This window comes from Seriola lalandi, unplaced genomic scaffold, assembly GCF_002814215.2.
Source record: "Seriola lalandi dorsalis isolate HSWRI2012SDOR001 ecotype SW California unplaced genomic scaffold, Sedor1 jcf7180002054446, whole genome shotgun sequence".
Taxonomy (NCBI): Eukaryota; Metazoa; Chordata; class Actinopteri; order Carangiformes; family Carangidae; genus Seriola; species Seriola lalandi.
In genome coordinates this window covers 21,101-39,809 of record NW_019524999.1, presented here as the reverse complement: position 1 = coordinate 39,809, position 18,709 = coordinate 21,101, and the positions used below count along the sequence as shown (strand labels likewise).

Below are 18,709 nucleotides of genomic sequence, written 5' to 3'. Positions count from 1 at the left end.
ATCCCTGTAATATTTCCTGTCAAATAAAGTAAAAATGTTTCAGTACAAATCAAAATCACTATATTTGCCTATAAGAAGTACTGCACTTCGCTGAAGCATCTTTAAGCTGCTTTCCTTGGATGTTTTTTTTATTTCTCGCAGTTTGTATCAACCTTCTGCCTACTCAAATTTCTACTAAAAGATTTTCAACATGAGAACATCCACCAAATGGGTTCAGGGTGTTTTTAAACATTCCTCACCATCATATTTTACTAAGCAATAGAAAACATCATCACCACTAATCCGTCAGAAAAGTATTAACAACAAAATCTTAACTAAATCCCTTCCACAAAGTAGAGTATCTATTAGTAATCCTCTGATGCAATGACACTTTTTCTCCAATAGAGTGAGCCAGAGGGCCACCATAGTAGAGCTGAATGGGCAGAGCTCCTATGGATGCTGAGCTCATGCACTTCCCCTCTGCCACACAGAAAGGCTTCATTGTAGAGAGTCAGCTCTACATGCTGCTCATCTGCATCACTCTCTGTTTCACTGGCCCTAAGTGCATGACAAACGCACATCTGTCTTTCAGAGCATTGTTATGCACACTCTTTCCCTTATTGTCCTGTGAAAGTTGGTAACATGTGTGTCACCTTGTGTTACATTTCTGCATGTCATGGTTCTCTTTCAGGAATATACAACCATTAGCCACAACATTACAACCAGTTACTGTTTTTTATGTTGTGGCTGACTGGTGTATATACAGTATATATGCTGTATATATAATATCAGTATTGTCTGTTTGTTTATTTTGTCTACAGCATTTAGGCTACATCACAAACATTTACTGGAGCAATATCAGGATCAAAGTGGCTCAAGTGTAAAACCCAACCAAGAAATTCATCTTCACACACATATTACCACCACTGTCATTGGCACTATAAAAATACAGTATCCTTTTTTATATCAAAAGCAACTCCACAAAGACAGTACAAAAAAACAGCTCTACAATAAGTGTTCAAATGACAAGCTGAACCAAAGCAGCAGACTCTGAGGTGTCACACCTATTACACAAGTCCCTTCAACAACCAGCGGTACATCCCCAAGGGGTTTGTTTTATGTTCTCCCTGCCTTACATGAAACTACATCTTGAAAGCAGTCATCAAACACAGAATCAATAGAGAGGCTTGGGGAAACACCACTTAGCCCTGTGTGAAAGAGGAGGATTTGCAGACACAAGGTCTTTTCTGTACAGTGCACTGTGCCCCAATCTTGCCATTACGGCAGTACCGAGACCTCAGGGTATGTATCACCATTCAAAAGGGCAGAGACATTGGCTAAGAATGGAGACATGTTGTACTATTACACATCCTTGACTGAAAAGCAAATGTAAACAAAAGAATTTTCAAGTTGAAAATGGACCGTCTGTCATATAAATTGTATAAACCCTTTTCACTGGACATTTTCTTACACTTGAAAGGCAAAATGGCAAAGTCATTCTGTACATCTTCAAGATCTAAAACATACAGTATACTTACAAGATCCCTTTTGTAATAACTATTTCTACTTCTATCATTTTCTGTTTGGCCACTACCACCACACTGTCCTCCCAGGAAAAATGATAGCTGAGTTTGCAGACTACTCTCACAGGAAAGCAGTTGGTTTAGAATTGCCAGTGGAACTAAAATTAGCTCAAACCAGTGACCCAACTCTGGCTTCATGCCTTCTTCCAAATATGAGGAGGAACAAGTGTGGGAGCTGTCAGCCCACAGGGTACTGAAATACACCAACAAACAGCTGAATGTTAAGCTTCACTTTATCAAGAGAATCTACAGTGATGTGGGCAAAATGGTCAAATGCAAAATACAGCCACTGCTGTATGAATGCTATTAAACATTTATATTAACTACAATCTTCCCTGACCTTATTTACTTACAAAGTGGAGCAAACAATCTATCGTTGCTACAGTGTGCACATAGATTTGTTCAAAAGCACTGCACTGTTGTTTTAAAGTAAGTTTTGTATGTGTGGAGGTGTATGATCAATGCTTATGAATATGAGTTCAACTGTTAACCAGACACTTTGCTCTGGTTCTTACCTAATCCTGTCTGATAATCGCCAGATAAGACTGGGTTTCAGCTGAAAAATTAAGCAAGGGGTCTGTAGATACATGAGAGGTCAAAGGAATAAAGGAAAAGCCCCTGTCAAGCAAAATCTATTAGGTTAATTAATCAGCTGGAAAAAAACAAACCATACATGATACGTGAACTTTTTACGAAAAGCAAGACTACTCTTGTAACTGGGTTTGCAGTCAGAGGTTAAATTCCCCATTCAGTATTTTGTCCAAAAAAAACGTTGTTGTATGTATGTATGTAATTTTAAAAGGTAAACCTGATTAACAATGTAGAAATCCAGTGTTTGAAGTGAACAAGCAGACCAAACCTACCTTCATTTATGGTGTTGTCTGGCTTTAGAGATGTCAAAGAGCAACCAAGCCTAATTACTTACATACTGTAGGTGCAATATTGAAATGAATATCCCATATTAATCCCAAAACTTCAGGATGCCCTCTGTAGCAAGCATCAAAATAAAAAATTATACATATCATATCCCTCTTAAGAGCCTTAGGCAGGATGCCATGCAGATCTCATATGTTATGTTATGTTATGTTGTTGTTGTTGTTATTATTATTATGTAATCCATCTGTTCTGTTGGGAATGGTCATCTCCAGGGTGTTCTATCAGCATGTGGTCTGTAAGTGGCACACTGGACTACAAACAGGCCAGAGTAAATCAAATGGCTCCACAAATCCACCAGGTTCTGAGCACCCATGCCAAACGTGAGCAATAGCCCTGCATATGTAGTCAGATTTCTTCAGGGTTCTTGCAAAGCTAGCCTGAGCCAAGAAGCTATGCTACTAAGAGCAGCGAGGGGACCTAAGCCTGTCAAAGAATAGCAGTCAATATGGTATCTTCCAGATCACTTGAAGGATTGTAGGCCACCCCCCTTTGGATATACTGTCTGTATTTCGGGATTAGCACAAACTGGATTTCTTAAATCCCGCGTATAATATCTTGGATATTAGGGTTTTCAAGGAAATTGGTTGCGCTCACACCTTAAATGTCACAAAGCGTAATCAGGTGTAATATTGCTATGAATTAGTTGCTAGCAAGCTGAAGCTAACGTTGGGTCGCTAGCCACTTGTACAGGTCAGGTGGAATGATCAAACAGGGAAACAATCCGGTAGTGCTGTTACCCAGTTAACTTGCTTCCATTTAATATAACGTCACGGCAACGTTAACGTTTAACTGCTCAGTGAATAAGGGTGTTTTTGTTTCACGTTGCTGCAAAATGAAAAAGAAAAATCTTGAATGAGATACCGTCTCATAATTCAAAGGAAACATAATGACCCTGCACTACTCTACAGTTAGCTTAGCCGCGCTACCGAGCAAAGGATGGAGAGGCGAAAGCTGAGCAGCCCGTTAAAACGTTACCTTATTTATTCCAGGCACTGGCGGTGCAGTTCTTTTTCTGGTCTCATCCGAACGACACTGCCGCCGATAAGAGAAACACTGGGGTCTCTTTAGAGAGGCCGTCCAGTCCCGAGAGTATTTTCAAGACTAAAGCAGTGTTTATAGCGTGTAAAGGCGATACAACTGAAAACTGACAGACACAAAAAAAATCAGTATCTTGTAGTCTTCTGGTGTGCTACGAGTGCTGGAGCCAGTCCATGGGCAAAACCATTTCCTCTGTGAGAGGGGGAACCTAAACGAAGTGCTGAAGTTTGCATTCTCAATCTGGTACCAACGTGACATTTAGTGTGCTGTAGGACGTACATGTTAAGTCAGCAAATTTTATTTTCACCTATCAACTAACTGTGAGGACAAAACAAAAGTGTTATCGCCGCTGCGAGTTATCTTTCCTACACCTTTAACTCATTGTTTAACGTAGGTTTCGGTGCGGCTCTTCTTCCACTACTCGTTGATACATTCACAAGGAAGCTACCTAGCAACTGTGTGTCGCTGGCCATGGTGCTAAAAAAACAACCCTGCTGTTAATGGGTGCGACCCGCTCAGAGGTCATTAACGTTCAATTATCAGTTCCTACAGTAGTAATCACTGCAATAACCTGGATATCTTCCTCAAAATGTGTCAAATACGCTTGCTTTCCTACACCTATTATATTGACCCAAATATCAGTTTATGCCCATCTATGTGACGCGTAAAGTTTTCAATAAGTCTAAAGTTTTCTGTCAGGCTCTTAAGTAACTGAAACCAAGGCTTTAAACCAGTTCAAAGCCTTGGTTTAAATTTGTTTCTTGACATTTTTTTACTTCAGTTATCTTCACTTGAATACAAGATGAAATAATAATTGTAATTTTTTTGTTACCCATACAGATATCAGTTAATTGTCTTCCAGATTTGTTTCCACTCTTCTAAGTCATTTATTCACCGCAAAGATAAGTTTGAAGTGACTCGGCATCACGACCTACGACCACCTAACATAAGCTTTTGAAGCTAGGTTGGTTGGCTGAGGTAAAACTATAAGATAAAACTACGACTTAAGCTTTAAGCCCATTTCGTACCAACAAATGCAACTTGTTTCACAGGAAAGCAGTTCATTGGAAGAAAAAAGTAATACCCAAAGGCTACCACAAATAGTAGGCATAGATGGTGGGCTGGCTCCATGGATGCGCTGAACAATGTATCCTCTAACACATTAGTAAACAAATTGATTTCGCTAAGTTTTTTTTTTTTTTTTTTTGTCATAGGAATTTTAAGACTTGACTTACTTTTGACATTTTATACTGTGAGCCAATATCACCCTACAGGCTTACAGATGTTTAATACTTAAACCACAATTAATTCTCAAAAAGACAATATTAAGAATTAGATCTTTTGTTGTTTGGTTGCATTTTAAGTTAGTGACTTGCTGCGGACCTTTGGTCACTCGATTGAAATGAGAACATACCCCGTACATTTTTCTCCAACTGAAACTACAGTAATGAAAAGTTCCCTATGAATTGATTGTTAATGGCTCTCAACACACCTCACCTCTCACTTATTTTTATCACTTCAAATCAGCCTACAAAAGTGTGTAGGCCTACACTGTCTTCCAGCCTATTTGACTTTAAAGGATAGCATCACAGTCCGCAAAGATTTTTTTTTTTAAGCATTCTGCCAAAAGGCTGCATTTATATCTCTTGGGAAATAGGCTATAGAGACCCTCTGCTTGAAAAACACGATTCACGCTAACATACAAATGGGATTTTCAGCACCTCATTCTTGGATCAGAGTTCTTATGACTAGACATGTCCATTGTGGTTGACAATGCAGTGTTTGATCTGTTATATTAAAGAAGAAAAATTTTCATAGGCCTAAGCATAGACTGTATATAAAAGAGCCTACGTGATGATGCTTCAAAGCTCCACACCACTTTGTTAGTTGTTAGTGGATAAACAAAATTAAAAAAAAATAATAATAACAATAACAAACAACAATAATAATTACAATAATAATAATAATAATAATAATAAGAGTCACAGTGTGAAACTTCTAACAATTTAACAAAGGTAACCTAATATATATAATGTGTAAATATATAACATATCCCATTCATAGACTGTACATAAAAAGGTCCGACCAGTACATGAACGCAGCATTTCACACGTCGTTTCTACGGGTATTCTCATATGACGTGAACGCAGCACAAAACGACAGCAGGCAGAGGTGAAAAGTCTGGATCATGTTTTCATTCCAGCGGAGGCATACTTGAACGACAAAGGACATTGTAAATAAAGACCAACAAGGCGGTTAGCAGAGCACGTCGAGTTTCTGTCCTCAAAGAGAAGACATTAATGTTGTTGTTAGCCAACCAGCTAGCACAAGCTGAAATTTGTTAGCTAGCTAACGTTGGACCCTGTTAGCCTACCGCCACCATCATCGCTCCTAGCCAGCTGTGCATCGCCCTGTCTTCCTACGATGGGAAACACAGCAACTGCCAAGAAAGGCAATGAGCAAGAAAGCGGTAAGCACCTGAAAACCATCCAGCTAGCCCGTCAGCCATCTATCGTTAGCCGTTGTACAGCGTGCGATTGCTTATTATAAAGTCAGTGGAGAGCAGCCTTTAGCAGTTGTTGTCCAGTGCTAGCAGACAGTACAGTAATATGCGCTGCAGAGAAGAACCATCTTTGATAGGGCAGTTTACAAGGTGTGTTAGCTCCTTCGTAATGATTTATGTTTGCTTATCTCACTTGGAAACAATGCCTCAGATGATGCAGCCAGCTAATCATTGAAAATGACATGAGCAAAATGGCAGTGTGGTCCTCACCATCCTGTTTACCACAGCAGTGAATTCAAAGAAAGAACCTTGACTCTCTTAATGGTAGTCTCACGCTGTAACGTTGAGCTGAAGTTATCAAGGCTTTATGTTTAATTTTTAAAAAGCTAATATCAGCTGCCTGGAGCCAGATAACAGCAACAAACATTAGTTTCTACTAAAGCTGCAGTACAAGGCCTGAGTATTGTTAACAACAGGTACTTGATAACGTTTAAGATAAGTTCACAAAAAGGATGCTTGATGTGGCTGAACAAGGCTAGTGGTTGTAATAAACCACTGGTTGTTTTCCAAACAAGGCCTGCAAATTGGCTAGCAACAGTTTCTATCAGACCAGGTTAACACTGATGTGTCAAGTCAGCTGTCAACAAGTTTACTGTAAATCAACATGTTGTGCCTTGATCACTGCTTTCTTACAGCGGCTTTAACCTCTAGTGTTGATGCTATAACATTAAGGAAAGGTAGCTCCTCTCTTAGTAATGTTGCACCTGTTAACCAAATTTTGCAATCTCAAGTGCTTAATCACTTGAAAGCAGTAGCCAGAGGGCACTCTGTTGTGTTTAGTGTGCCTTTGACAGTATAGACCAAGCTAATCCACTAAACTGTACCATGGCTATTGGTCTGTCTGAAGAGCACTGATCTTGACCTGCTTTCTGATTGGCAGTAGTCCATACAGTCTCTTAGACCTGTGACACGAGCCACCTGTAGTGTCTACAGGGAGGTTGTGTACAACAACACTATGATGCAAACAACACGCTACAGAGACTTGTTAACACAATGTTGATGTCATTTAGATTTTTGTTTGCATTTTAGGTATTTAATGTTGTTAGCCACAGTGGCCCATACCAAGTGCAACTCCAAAACAAATCCAAATTAATAGTACACTAGCATTTAAAAAACAGTAGTGTGCAGCATAAGAGTCAGTTTTGTGAGGGTGACTTTAAGCATAGGGGAAAGCTCTTTGAAGAACTGCATTGTTAAACTTTACCACCAGAGAGCACGATAACCTGGAGATAACTTCTCTCTCAGTTAGTCAGTGGGTGTTACAGGCCTGCAGTTCCCTTGTCTGCACTCTGAATGCAGCACAGCTGTGCAGTGTTTTTGACATAACTTTTAAGAGGCTGGCCCTTTTCTGTGCTTTGCCAACTTTGTATACCTTTTTCAAAACAACATCACTATTTGCATAGGAGAGCAATAACTGCTTTCAATTGAGACTGCTCATAACAAGTAGACATACAGTTGGCCACTGATACTGAAGCAGAGTACTTCAACAGGAAGCTTAACTTGTATGTGGTTAGCCAAGCATTGCAGTGCACTTGGCTGCATACAGGAAGCTGGTGTCACTCATTTCACTTCAGTCTGAAAACGGTTGCTTTGTCTTGGAGCCTTTTCACACACACATCAAGAAATTTGTCTCAAAATGGCTCAGGGAAAGGAGCAATCCTTCGCCAGCCGTTTATTTCAAAAATGTCGCAAGAGTAGCCCAGAGCAGAGAGGACAAGAGAGTGACATACCTCATATCTCTGAGTTCACCATCATGTGGGATAAATTGAGTAAGTGCAGTGTTGCTTTTACACTTGAAATGTGTCTGCCACCATTTGTAGCTCTGAGCGGGATGAGTCTTGGCTTGTATTTGTAGTTCTTATTTGCAGGAAAACTAATTTACTTGGAGAATTTAAAAAACAAACCAAGATGCCTATTATTCTAAATTGTGCGGGTCTTTTATTGTGGGTGATATATTTTTAAATTTGATGTATTTTTTTCATGTCAGGTTTTAAAACCGCAAGCAGCAGCCGAGTTTCATGACCTTTATTTTTAGTGTTTCTCTTTACCTTCCTCATCAGGTTCACAATTGCTGTATTTTCACACAGCTATTAGACATAAGTAAAAGCAGCTTAGGCATAGCACTTTTTAGTGCAGGCCATTTGTGGCGCTTCAGTTGCTTACATCATTTTAATATCGCTGTCCTGTCATTTTTGTCTACTGTTTTGCAAGTATGAAATGTGTTTTTATATGTGCTTTTTACAATGTCTTTTCCAATCACTGTTGTTTTATCTTCTTTGTGACAGATGATTGTAGTTTGACAATACTGTATTCAGAGTAGGATAGGAAAAGCCTTCTCCAGTACTGGTAAGAAAAAGAGAGCGTTAAGTCTCTATAGTGAACATTAGCTACTGTACAGAACCAAACCCCTATGAAGAGAATTATCCATTTGTTGCATAATTGTAAAGAAGAAACAAAAATATGTTTTGATGAACAACAGTTTATAAATACCCTTGATTATTGGTTTTAAATAAAGTCTTCAAACCAAAATAATCCTATAAGGGTATAAGTATAGCAGTATAGGTAGGGTGTCTTATGTTGTTTTCTTCAGTGTCATTTTGTTGTGTGTTGCGTTTAATCCACTTGAATCTCAAATGTTCTTGTTTTTAGCTCTTCATAAATGTTTTTTCCTCTCTTTCTCTTCTCCATCATTTCCATCCATGTGGGTGAATGTTCCTGCAAACCCTTGGTGAACTGTAGAGACTTTTGGTATGCTCATTTTTCCATGAGCCGTCCTAAATCACAGAGAGAATGTTTATTCTGCAGCTCAGGCCTACCAGGCTTGTACTATTGTATCTAAATATTACAAGGTTAAACAACCTAGCCAGTTAACATACAAATTTCACATATACAGCAGTCCATCAATGCTAGGTATGCATTTAAATCAGTAACATTATACCAAAATGTACTACCAACTAGACATTAGACACCTGCAATGACTCTGTGACTTTGGACATCTCATGTCTGCTGTGACTTTCATAATGCACTGTCTTTCTAATGCCTGCACTGTAGTCCAAGTTATGTTTTGCATTTTGTCTTTTCTCTCTGCCTATTATTACTGCCTCCCCTTTACTCCCACCTACTCTGAAAGAGATGCAGAATAGCTTGAGCTTGAATTGGCCAGTTCTGTAAAGTTCACAAGAGCTCTTTGCATCACTTTATTAATTAAAACTTCCTGCTTAGGTGTGTGGTTTTGAGTTTTGTTTAGGAGGCATTTTTTGCCGTTTTATCAAGTTTAGTCCTGCTGTCACAGTGCGTGACATTTGCCTGACCTTGTAGTGCATTTGTTCCCCTGAACCTTTGAACTGCCTTTGTTTAGTTTCCTGAACGCGTTAACAGCCCTAGTTTGTTACTTCCCTGAATATGTAACCTGACCTTGTTTGATGCTAATTGCCAAATGCTAATTGTTCTTATTACACTTCTCTCTTGTTCTTGCAGTGAAAGAGTTCTTAGCTAAAGCCAAAGAAGATTTTTTAAGAAAATGGGAGTGTCCACCACAGGTACGTTGTTCTCTTTAGTGCTTTATAGAATAAAAACTTTTTATTTCTCTTAATACTCAGGGCTCAACTGTTCTTATGTTGAAAAATGATTAGATGAATTGTATGATAGCGCAGCGTCTAGCCACTTCCTTTAGCTCAAATCTTGTTGACTTTAATGCTAGAAGATTGCATAATTGTTTGTAAGAGGTATTTACTCTGCTCTGTGTTTTAACTCTGAACTACAGGAAGACAAAATGTTACACTAGTGGCATATATAAAAGCTCCATGTACACCTAAATTACAGACAGAGTTGAAGCATTTCAGTCATCAGTTTGTTGTCTCACTTCCACTGATAATGTGTTTCCTTAGAGCACAACTGGCCTGGATGACTTTGATAGGTTTAAGACTTTGGGCACTGGCTCATTCGGGCGAGTTATGCTTGTCAAACATAAAGGAACAAACCAGTTCTACGCCATGAAGATCTTGGACAAACAAAAAGTAAGTGTATACTTTCAAAGAAAACAGTTTACCCATTTCATAAGAACCAGTGTTATAAATTAAGGTAGTCTGTGTAATGCAAACTCTTGCATGCTTGACAAATGCTGTAACTTCATAAAGTAAATGCTGTGTATCTCATAAAAGGAAATGGAACGCTTCCTCTCACACGCTGCCAGCATGTTATCACTGAAAACCTCGGAGACGCGTCATGATGAGTTTCGATCTTTAAATACTGATGTGAAAGACGTAGGAGGAGGTTAATGTGTCCTCAGTGTTTCAATCATGTAGCAGTAGTCTTTTCCCTTGAAATTCACACAGATGGTTTAAGAAATATCCGACCTGTCTTTCTGTTTCAGCTGCACTGCTGAAAGACTTTCCTTCTTACAGTGTATTGCTGCTCACACAGCCTCTTTTTGTTTCTTACCACTTTCCATGCTGAGCTCTTCAAGGATTACACACTGTTTTTGCAAGTTTTAGATCATTTCCCTCCTCAAGTATTTTACATTTTTACTGCTTTCTAGGTAGTCATTGTTCTCCATGTAGTCATTTCACTAAAACATGTAAATTAACTTGCAGAGACTTGAAAGTTGCTTGACATAAAGTAGGTAGGTCATCACTGTGAATATAATGGCCAGGTGTTATATCATTGTGTTGCTATGAAGTCGTTAATTGAGTGACTGTGTGATTACTTTCCTCTCTGTGGTTGCTCAGTGTTAGTCCTCTCACTTTGCTCTGCTGATGCTGTTCAGATGACCCTCACATCTTGTATGTCTTGAGCTTTCCACCATCTCATGAATGCACCTGACAGGCAGACATTTCAGATTAGTTGTACTTTCATCCAGTAACAGTTCTAACAAAACATGATGTTCACTCTGGATTATCTATCTTGAGCAAGTTTTAAGTCTCTGCAGGCTGATTTTCACACCTTACTAAAATGAATGGAAGCTAGTAACTGACTAAAGAGCAGGAGAAACACAATTTCAATATGTAGAAAATGATGCTATTAAAAATCTGTCTATGGACTAAACCATGGAAAAACTCTCTCTGTGCATTAACAGTTGGGCATGCCGAATCAGGAAAACCTTATGGGTACTTGTGGCTTTGCTTTATGTTGTATTTTGGAAATTATAACAAACACACACACACACACACACACACACACACACACACACACACAAGGACATAATATGCTTAACATACACTTAGTACTTTACTTCTGCCCTTTTCTTTCAGGTGGTGAAATTGAAGCAAATAGAACACACACTAAATGAAAAGAGAATACTACAGGCCGTCTCCTTCCCCTTCCTCGTCAGATTGGAGTACGCTTTCAAGGTAAACACTGGCACCCACCTCTAACAACCAGCTACATGGTTACCACATTACCAGTGTGTTTATGTTTCACCAAGAAAACACCAACCTCATTAACCTCACACTGTTATTATTCACCTGTAACAGTGCTACAGTTGCTTCAGCACATCTCAAAATAACCAGCCATCCAGGGTTTATAAAAGATATATGTACAAATATAAACTCTACAGAGTTGACACACCCATAATGTACCATCTTTCAGTCTGATTCGGGGGGTTTTATTTCTCAACCTGAAGAGCACTTTTTAGTTCACATTTATTCTGTTGGTATGACCCTGCTGAAAGGTGTCTGGCTTTGTTAAACAGGACAACTCGAACCTCTACATGGTGATGGAATATGTGCCCGGCGGAGAGATGTTCTCACACCTCAGACGTATTGGAAGGTTCAGGTAAGGGGTACATAGGAGTCTATTTCATTGTTTATCTGGAGTGCTGTGTCAGCCACAAATAGCTGGACAAAGAATTATCAGTTTTCACTATGGTGGTCTGGTAACGCCATGGGTGAAATAGCTTGAGACCGACATCATTTTAAGTTGGAAGTTGGTTGCTCCTTCACTGAAAGGAGGCTTTTGGGCTTTTGTTCATGTATTTCATCAATGTATTTCATCAATGTATGCCTATCTACGTTTCCCTCTTTCAGTGAACACCATGCAAGATTTTATGCAGCTCAGATAGTACTCACCTTTGAGTACCTTCACTCCTTAGACCTCATCTACAGAGACCTGAAGCCTGAAAACCTGCTCATAGATCAACATGGGTATATCCAGGTACACTATCTATATAAAGTTTATAACAGAAAAGTAAATAGACTGAAAGGTATCTTTCAAATTCTGTATAAACTATTCATTGTACTCCTTTAGTAAGAAGGAAGCACTCATCAGATGCTATGAGAAGACAGGGGTGAATGTGAGGACCTACTTGATTTTAATATATAGAGGGGAAGTTCTGGAAAAAACGCACAAGTAAACAGACTCATTTAGCCTGCTAATAAAGAGTAAAGGTAAAAAAAAAAAAAAAAACACCCAACCAAATGTAGGCTTTTAATAGCTATGGTTAAGAAGTACATGTTAACTTTTTCCTTGCATACTTACATCTCCTATTGTTCTTTCTTCAGGTCACAGACTTTGGCTTTGCCAAAAGAGTAAAAGGCAGGACCTGGACATTGTGTGGAACTCCTGAGTACCTGGCTCCAGAGATCATCCTCAGCAAGGTGAGCCCTTTATACTGAACATAGCTGATACAAGCCATCTTGCTGCAGTCCAGTTCCAGTGTGTTAGAACAGAAACTTGTTTTTCATTGTTTTGGCTTTGTAGTCCAACTCACTGGATTTCAAATGAAGCAAGGACAATGAGGTGTAACTGCTGACTTTCAGATTTAAGTGTCCTCGCATTCACATTTGGAGAAAAGTGATAAGAATCGTAGCCCTTTAAATGCAGAGTAACCCCAGTTTTATTACAGCACTGCAGGACAATGATACTAAACATACAGACAAATCAAACAATGAGTTGACAAGACAAGTTATACGTTTATGTTCTCAGACTGTGGAAAATATTTTCTTGGCATTTTACCTTTATTTGACAATTGACATTCTAGAGAGAGGGAAACAATGGCAGAGAGAAAGAGATATGACATGAAACAAAGGTCCCCCGAGCCAGGAGTCAAACTGTGGACGTTGTGGTTTTGTGCTATGCGCCTCAACCAGTACGCCACTGGACACCCTACTGTGGATTGTCTTTGACTGGCTGTCAGTCACCTGTCTTCAGTCTAACTGAGTATGTGGAGGTTTGATGAAGAGAAGACTAGACAAGAGTTGATTGAGAGTTGAGGTAGAGTTGCTTGTCAGTATGAGGAGTAAAGAGATGACCTAAAGAAAGGTAAAGAAGATAATGAAAAAAAAAAAGCAAACATCTTTCAGAGAGACATCAAAGGTAGTTGGATTGTGTACTTTTGGGTACTTTTTTCAAAAGCAATTACGCACAGGAAATAAAGAGAAATAGATAAACAACCTGGTAGACCAAGGAGCACAAGTCTGGGAAACCACAGCACAGCAAGTCAAAACTGTCCCCCAGGATGTAGGCGTATATGTTTCCTTGACAACAATCAAGAGAGGACTTCACAACCTGACATCTGATAAGCCTCAAAAACAGAAACACAAACGCTATAAAGAGAAACTGGTAGAGTGCAAGAACAAAGTTCTATAGACTGATGAAACAAAAATCAACCACTATGAAAACGATGAAAAGGAGGAAGTGTGGACAGAAAAAGATGATCTGATGACTCAAAGCTCCCACCTCATCTGTCAAAAACAGTAGCGGTTCTTTTATGGGCTGGGCATGTGTAGCTGCCAGTACTGCCAGTAGAACTGATACACTGGCATTTATTGATGATTTCACAGCTGATGGAAGCAACAGGATGAATACAGAGGTATACAGGAGCATTCTGTGCTCAGATTCAGCCTAATGCGTCAAAACTCATTGGACGATATTTCATCATTCAGCAGGACAATGTTCCTAAACAAGCTTTTCAGAGTGGTGGTGGAATATCCTCGACTGTCAGTCACCTGATCTCAATCTGACTGAGCTGCATTCCACTTGATGCAGGCCAGGCTAAAAGCTGAGAGACACCACAATAATCAAGGGCTGAAAGTGGCTGCAGTGAAGACCTGGAAAAGCATCACCAGGGAAGATGCATACTTCTGCTGATGTCTATGGGTCGAATACTTCTGACAGTCCGTGACTGCAAAAGATTTTGCACAAAATATTAAACATGATGTCCAAATCAATTTGATCCCCTAAACTTTGGGCACTATGTGTTAAAAGAGTTATATCTCCCACACAGTTCTTTCTATGTTGAAATAAACCTACTCAAATTAAAGCTGAATCTTGCACTTTGATGTAGTATCCATTATTTTATTTTAAATTGGATTCAGGTCTTAAATTGGAGTGTGAAAAATAGAGAATGTGTAACTGTCCAAATATTTATGGTCTGGACTGTATGTCCCAGGACTTTCAGACTGTCATTGCCGATTGTCACCCAGGTTTTTCCTGCTTAAGAGAAGACAGCCTTAGAAAAAGAATTAAAATAATTCCTGTCTTCCAGGGCTACAACAAAGCTGTGGACTGGTGGGCACTCGGAGTTCTCATCTATGAGATGGCTGCTGGTTATCCTCCCTTTTTTGCTGATCAGCCTATCCAGATCTACGAAAAGATTGTGTCTGGCAAGGTACGCTGGGTTAGCTTTGGGCAAGGAATGTTAATATTTTTCCCAGGTTAATGCTTGGCCATTTCTCAGCTTTAATTCCAGCCATAAGGACCAACTCAACACTGGATCTCCAGTGGTTCTTTACTTCTCTTTACTTACTGTAGTCCAGCATATTAAAGAAATCAGGTGAAGCAGCACAAGTATTTTTCAGCAATTTGTTCTTTGATAATTTAGAGTTTCTTTTTTCAATCTTGTAGGTACGATTCCCCTCTCACTTTAGCTCCGACCTGAAGGACTTGCTGAGAAACCTGCTTCAGGTAGACCTGACAAAGAGATTTGGAAACCTGAAGAATGGTGTGAATGACATAAAAAATCACAAGTGGTTCTCCACAACAGACTGGATTGCCGTCTACGAGAGAAAGGTAGGTCTCGATTTTGTTGTTGTATACAATAAGCAGCCCCTTTGTCTGACACAAAAAAATTATTTTGCATACTGCATCTTTAGGTTGAAGCCCCTTTCTTACCGAAGTGCAGAGGACCAGGAGATACAAGCAACTTTGACGACTATGAAGAGGAGGACATTCGTGTCTCACAAACAGAAAAGTGTGCAAAGGAGTTTGCTGAGTTCTAGTGAGTGGGCAAGAGTCCCATCAGGGCTCAAGTGTTTTGGGATATTTGCACTCTCCTGGGGGTTAAGGTGGAACTGAGGCCGTCACATGTTCAAAACAAACGTCTCATTCCTTCATTCCACACGGCTGAATGAGGTCCTTCTTGCCATGATCCTGCGTGCAGTTAGCACTAACCTATACACAGGCACATTATGCAGACACCCCTTGTGCTGCAACACAGAAATACTAGACCACTTCCTCATCTTTTGTCTTTTGTCGTTTGTTTTCTACGTTTGCCACTTTTTGAGTATCGTCCCTCCTCCTTATTTCAATTCAAATAATTATTTGAAAAACAACGTGAAAACCAATATTACTCCAATTTTCAAGTGGCACAAAGAGTGATTGATTGTATTAGCTGGTATTGCACATTTTGTGATATAAGCTTTGGGAAAATAGAAGAGATTCTTGGTTCAAATTTTTAACACATAGTTTTACCAGTTGTCTGTCATCTGTTACATGCCTGAGTGTGTTTTGGGGTTCAGTTTATTACTCATTAATCATGAACACTTTAACATTAACCATTACTCATCATTCTGGTGTCCTTAAGACCTACAACCGTGTATTTGTGCATATAGAAATATACATATATGATACATACGATTTGAACACTGTTTTGTTAAAGCATGACCAAAATTCAGTCAAAGAAAGTGGTTCAGCGAAGGAAAAGAAACACTGATGACTTCTTGAAGTTTCTGAGGTTTTAGCACTCGGGCATTCGATTCTTGAAGAGACTGATTAACAGTGACAAGTGTTATTGTGAAACAGAAACTTGTCAGTGCTGTATTAGTTGATCAGTTGTAGCATTGTTTTATCCATATCCAGTCACAGGACATTTCCTTTTACCTCAGACTAGGTGTGGTATTAAATGAATGGAATGAAATGATATATTTTTCAGGTACAACTCTGTTTCAAAAGAATGGAAACTGATGAAGTTTGAGTATGGTCATCTGTCTTTGGTATGCCCAAAAAGATATGAAGTACATTGACATGGCATTTTTCAATAGTTGAAAGGTCAGTTGTTAGATTTTCATGTGGGTACGTCATCGTGGCAACGAAGCAGTGTTGGTCGCATGGACATATTTTGTCCATTTGGGGTTGCTTTTCGATTTTGCTTTTAACAGCTAATCGTGCTTTAGCAGAGCACTTGGAAGACATTGTGTAACTGCCATATTTGCTTTATTTTCATATTTACTTTTGCATGTTTGTTATGTTTGTACAGCAGTGTCACAACAAGCTAATAGTGACCTAAAAGTGTTCCCATCTTTTTTGTTCTTTGTTTTTTTTTGTTGTTGTTACATTTAAATAGTTTGATAGCTTGGGACATTAGATATGTACTTTTTATCTGGGTGACATATTCCTCTACATAATCCAATTAAAACAAAACTAAACCATGAAATACACTTTAACTATAAAATAATAACAAAAAACGGAAATATCATAACCTTGCAGTATTCATTGATCTTGGTCACCTACTTGGTTGAAACATCTGCCTACTGCAGTTATAACTCGTAGTCTCTTAGCATCATTTTCAAAAAAATTTGCACACTGTGATGGAGCAATATTTGCTCATTCTTCCTCGCAAAATTGCTCAGGCTGAGTCAGGTCAGTTAGAGAACGTTAATGGACAAAAATGCTGTAGTCTTGTCTCAGATTTTAAAAGGGAATAAGATCAAGAGTCTGACTTTTGAAGTACTTTTTTTCCACTGTAAGTCACTCCTGTTAAGTTATTGTCTACATATAATCAACATGTAATTTGTCTCCTTTTTTTCTGGGTTTTTTCTATACTGGGCACCATTCATTTCCCATTAATTCTGACACATTGACTGTCCATGCTGCTGAAATGTACTCCCTGCCTCTGCAAACTCCTCACCAGTGTGACAGATTGTCGTATTTAAAAAAAAAAATCTGTTTATCAAAGGTACCTACAAGACCAAGGTGTCCACTTGTTGAACTTCCAGATGTTAGAAAAGCTCTGTTTGTGATCCTTTGATTCTTTAAGAAGGAGGTTTGACTCTGCCGTCCACAGAGGGGTCAGAGATTGAGTTCATTTCTGCAGGTTGGACACAGGGTTGTGGGGAATTCAAAGTTTTACATTTTACACTTTGTTTGAAACAATAATGCGTTATTGACAGTCTTTCAATTGAAAGTCTCTTAGGTCTTCGGACGTTTTGATCATTATTTAACATGGTGCTCAAGTCCTTGTTGATGAGGAAAAATGCAATTTAATCAAGTTCAACAATCTTAAGACAACCAAATGTGAAAAGGGGAATTAACACTTTTTAAAAAAAATTTTTTTTGAGGTACATATGTTCTATTTATGGCCTGAATTTAAATTTTTTTTCATAGATTGATCACATGATGTGACATTTTATTTAGCCCTTATTTCATTTCAAAAGGCACAACTGTTTCTTATGCTATTTTTATTTATATTTAGACATGTCTAATGAAATAACATTTTAAATGTTTAAACGTGCATAGTTCTCAGTATATAAGGAGACTCCAAATGTTTTAATCACAAAAGTGTTATAAACAGTGAATATATTGGATAATTTATTTGTACTTTTTTTTCATTTACCCTTATAAGAATAAAAGATTTATAGAAAAACATATTTACCACAGTTAATACGCACTGATGCCTCTCAAGCCTATTTATAATTATATCCTTTTATTTTAACTTATTTTTTTCTTACTTTTCTTTTTTTTCTTTTTCGTTTTTTGTTATTTCTTCATTTAGAAAATCAACTTTAAAGAGGATCCAACTTTAATTTCCTATTTTAAAGGTTGAACAGAATGTAATTGCAGAATCAATGGCCAATTTGTATTTGGACAAAGTTTGAAAGCTACACCTGGGAATTCAGCATGTTTCAGTCCAAACTGCCTGTGTGTAAATCTTCCCAGAAAGTGTGTAGGAAATCCATAGCTCTTCTTATGTGTCATTTATCCCCCCCATGTGTGTAATAATGTTTGTCATATTTGATGTAAATGATGGCACTTTTCCCTGAGCCACTTCACAGTCCTTATTGAAGGAAATCAGTTTGAGTTCTCCGTAGCTAGTCACACATGCCAGTATGGGATCAATAATCTGAAATGTGTCTGTATTTAGTTTGTGGGATATTTTGCACATCATTTAGAAGGCTGACACGTTTTTCCCACCCATATTTACTTGTGTTTGCAAGGGGAATAGACTTTGCTGTAGCAGATTTTATGTAACAAAGGACATGTCACTATAATAAATTCTTTTTATTAAAAACGATAATTGTTTGTATTCAATGTAATAAACACTGCTGTATGTGAAGAAATTTCAGCGATGGGCTTCAGTGGATGGTCAATCTCACTGAACTACAAACACTGGTGTTTA

General features: G+C 38.5%; 2 protein-coding genes across 6 annotated transcripts in view; one reads left to right on the top strand and one right to left on the bottom strand.

Annotated features, from left to right (window-relative positions):
- Nucleotides 1-3,676, bottom strand: part of ttll7 (tubulin tyrosine ligase-like family, member 7) — a 68,063-nt gene extending 64,387 nt beyond the window's left edge. For 3 of the 4 annotated variants that reach the window (XM_023411041.2, XM_023411040.2, XM_023411042.2), the window contains exon 1: nt 3,474-3,676. The gene's annotated coding sequence lies outside the window, so the exon portion shown is untranslated. Of the gene's footprint in view, nt 1-1,517; nt 1,587-3,473 lie in introns of those variants that run through there. The other variant, XM_087175310.1, reaches the window with a different exon arrangement.
- A 2,007-nt stretch (nt 3,677-5,683) lies between these two features.
- On the top strand, nt 5,684-18,607 carry prkacba (protein kinase, cAMP-dependent, catalytic, beta a). 2 transcript variants are annotated; one of them, XM_023411046.2, is made up of 10 exons: nt 5,684-6,006; nt 9,577-9,638; nt 9,987-10,115; nt 11,349-11,447; nt 11,789-11,871; nt 12,123-12,249; nt 12,597-12,692; nt 14,582-14,704; nt 14,941-15,105; nt 15,189-18,607. In XM_023411046.2, exons 1-10 carry the CDS (start codon nt 5,961-5,963, stop codon nt 15,312-15,314), a joined length of 1,056 nt encoding a protein of 351 aa, XP_023266814.1. In that variant the 5' UTR covers nt 5,684-5,960; the 3' UTR covers nt 15,315-18,607. The 2 variants fall into 2 exon arrangements, with proteins under 2 accessions (XP_023266814.1, XP_023266812.1); XM_023411044.2 differs by lacking the exon at nt 5,684-6,006 and adding an exon at nt 7,666-7,868.
- Nucleotides 18,608-18,709: the final 102 nt, after the last annotated feature.

Coding starts and splice junctions, on each gene's coding strand:
- prkacba (XM_023411044.2), top strand. CDS start 7,736: ATGGCTCAGGGAAAGGAGCAATCCTTCGCCAGCCGTTTATTTCAAAAA. Junction 9,639..9,986: donor AATGGGAGTGTCCACCACAG/GTACGTTGTTCT, acceptor GTGTTTCCTTAG/AGCACAACTGGCCTGGATGA. Junction 12,250..12,596: donor ATCAACATGGGTATATCCAG/GTACACTATCTA, acceptor TTCTTTCTTCAG/GTCACAGACTTTGGCTTTGC.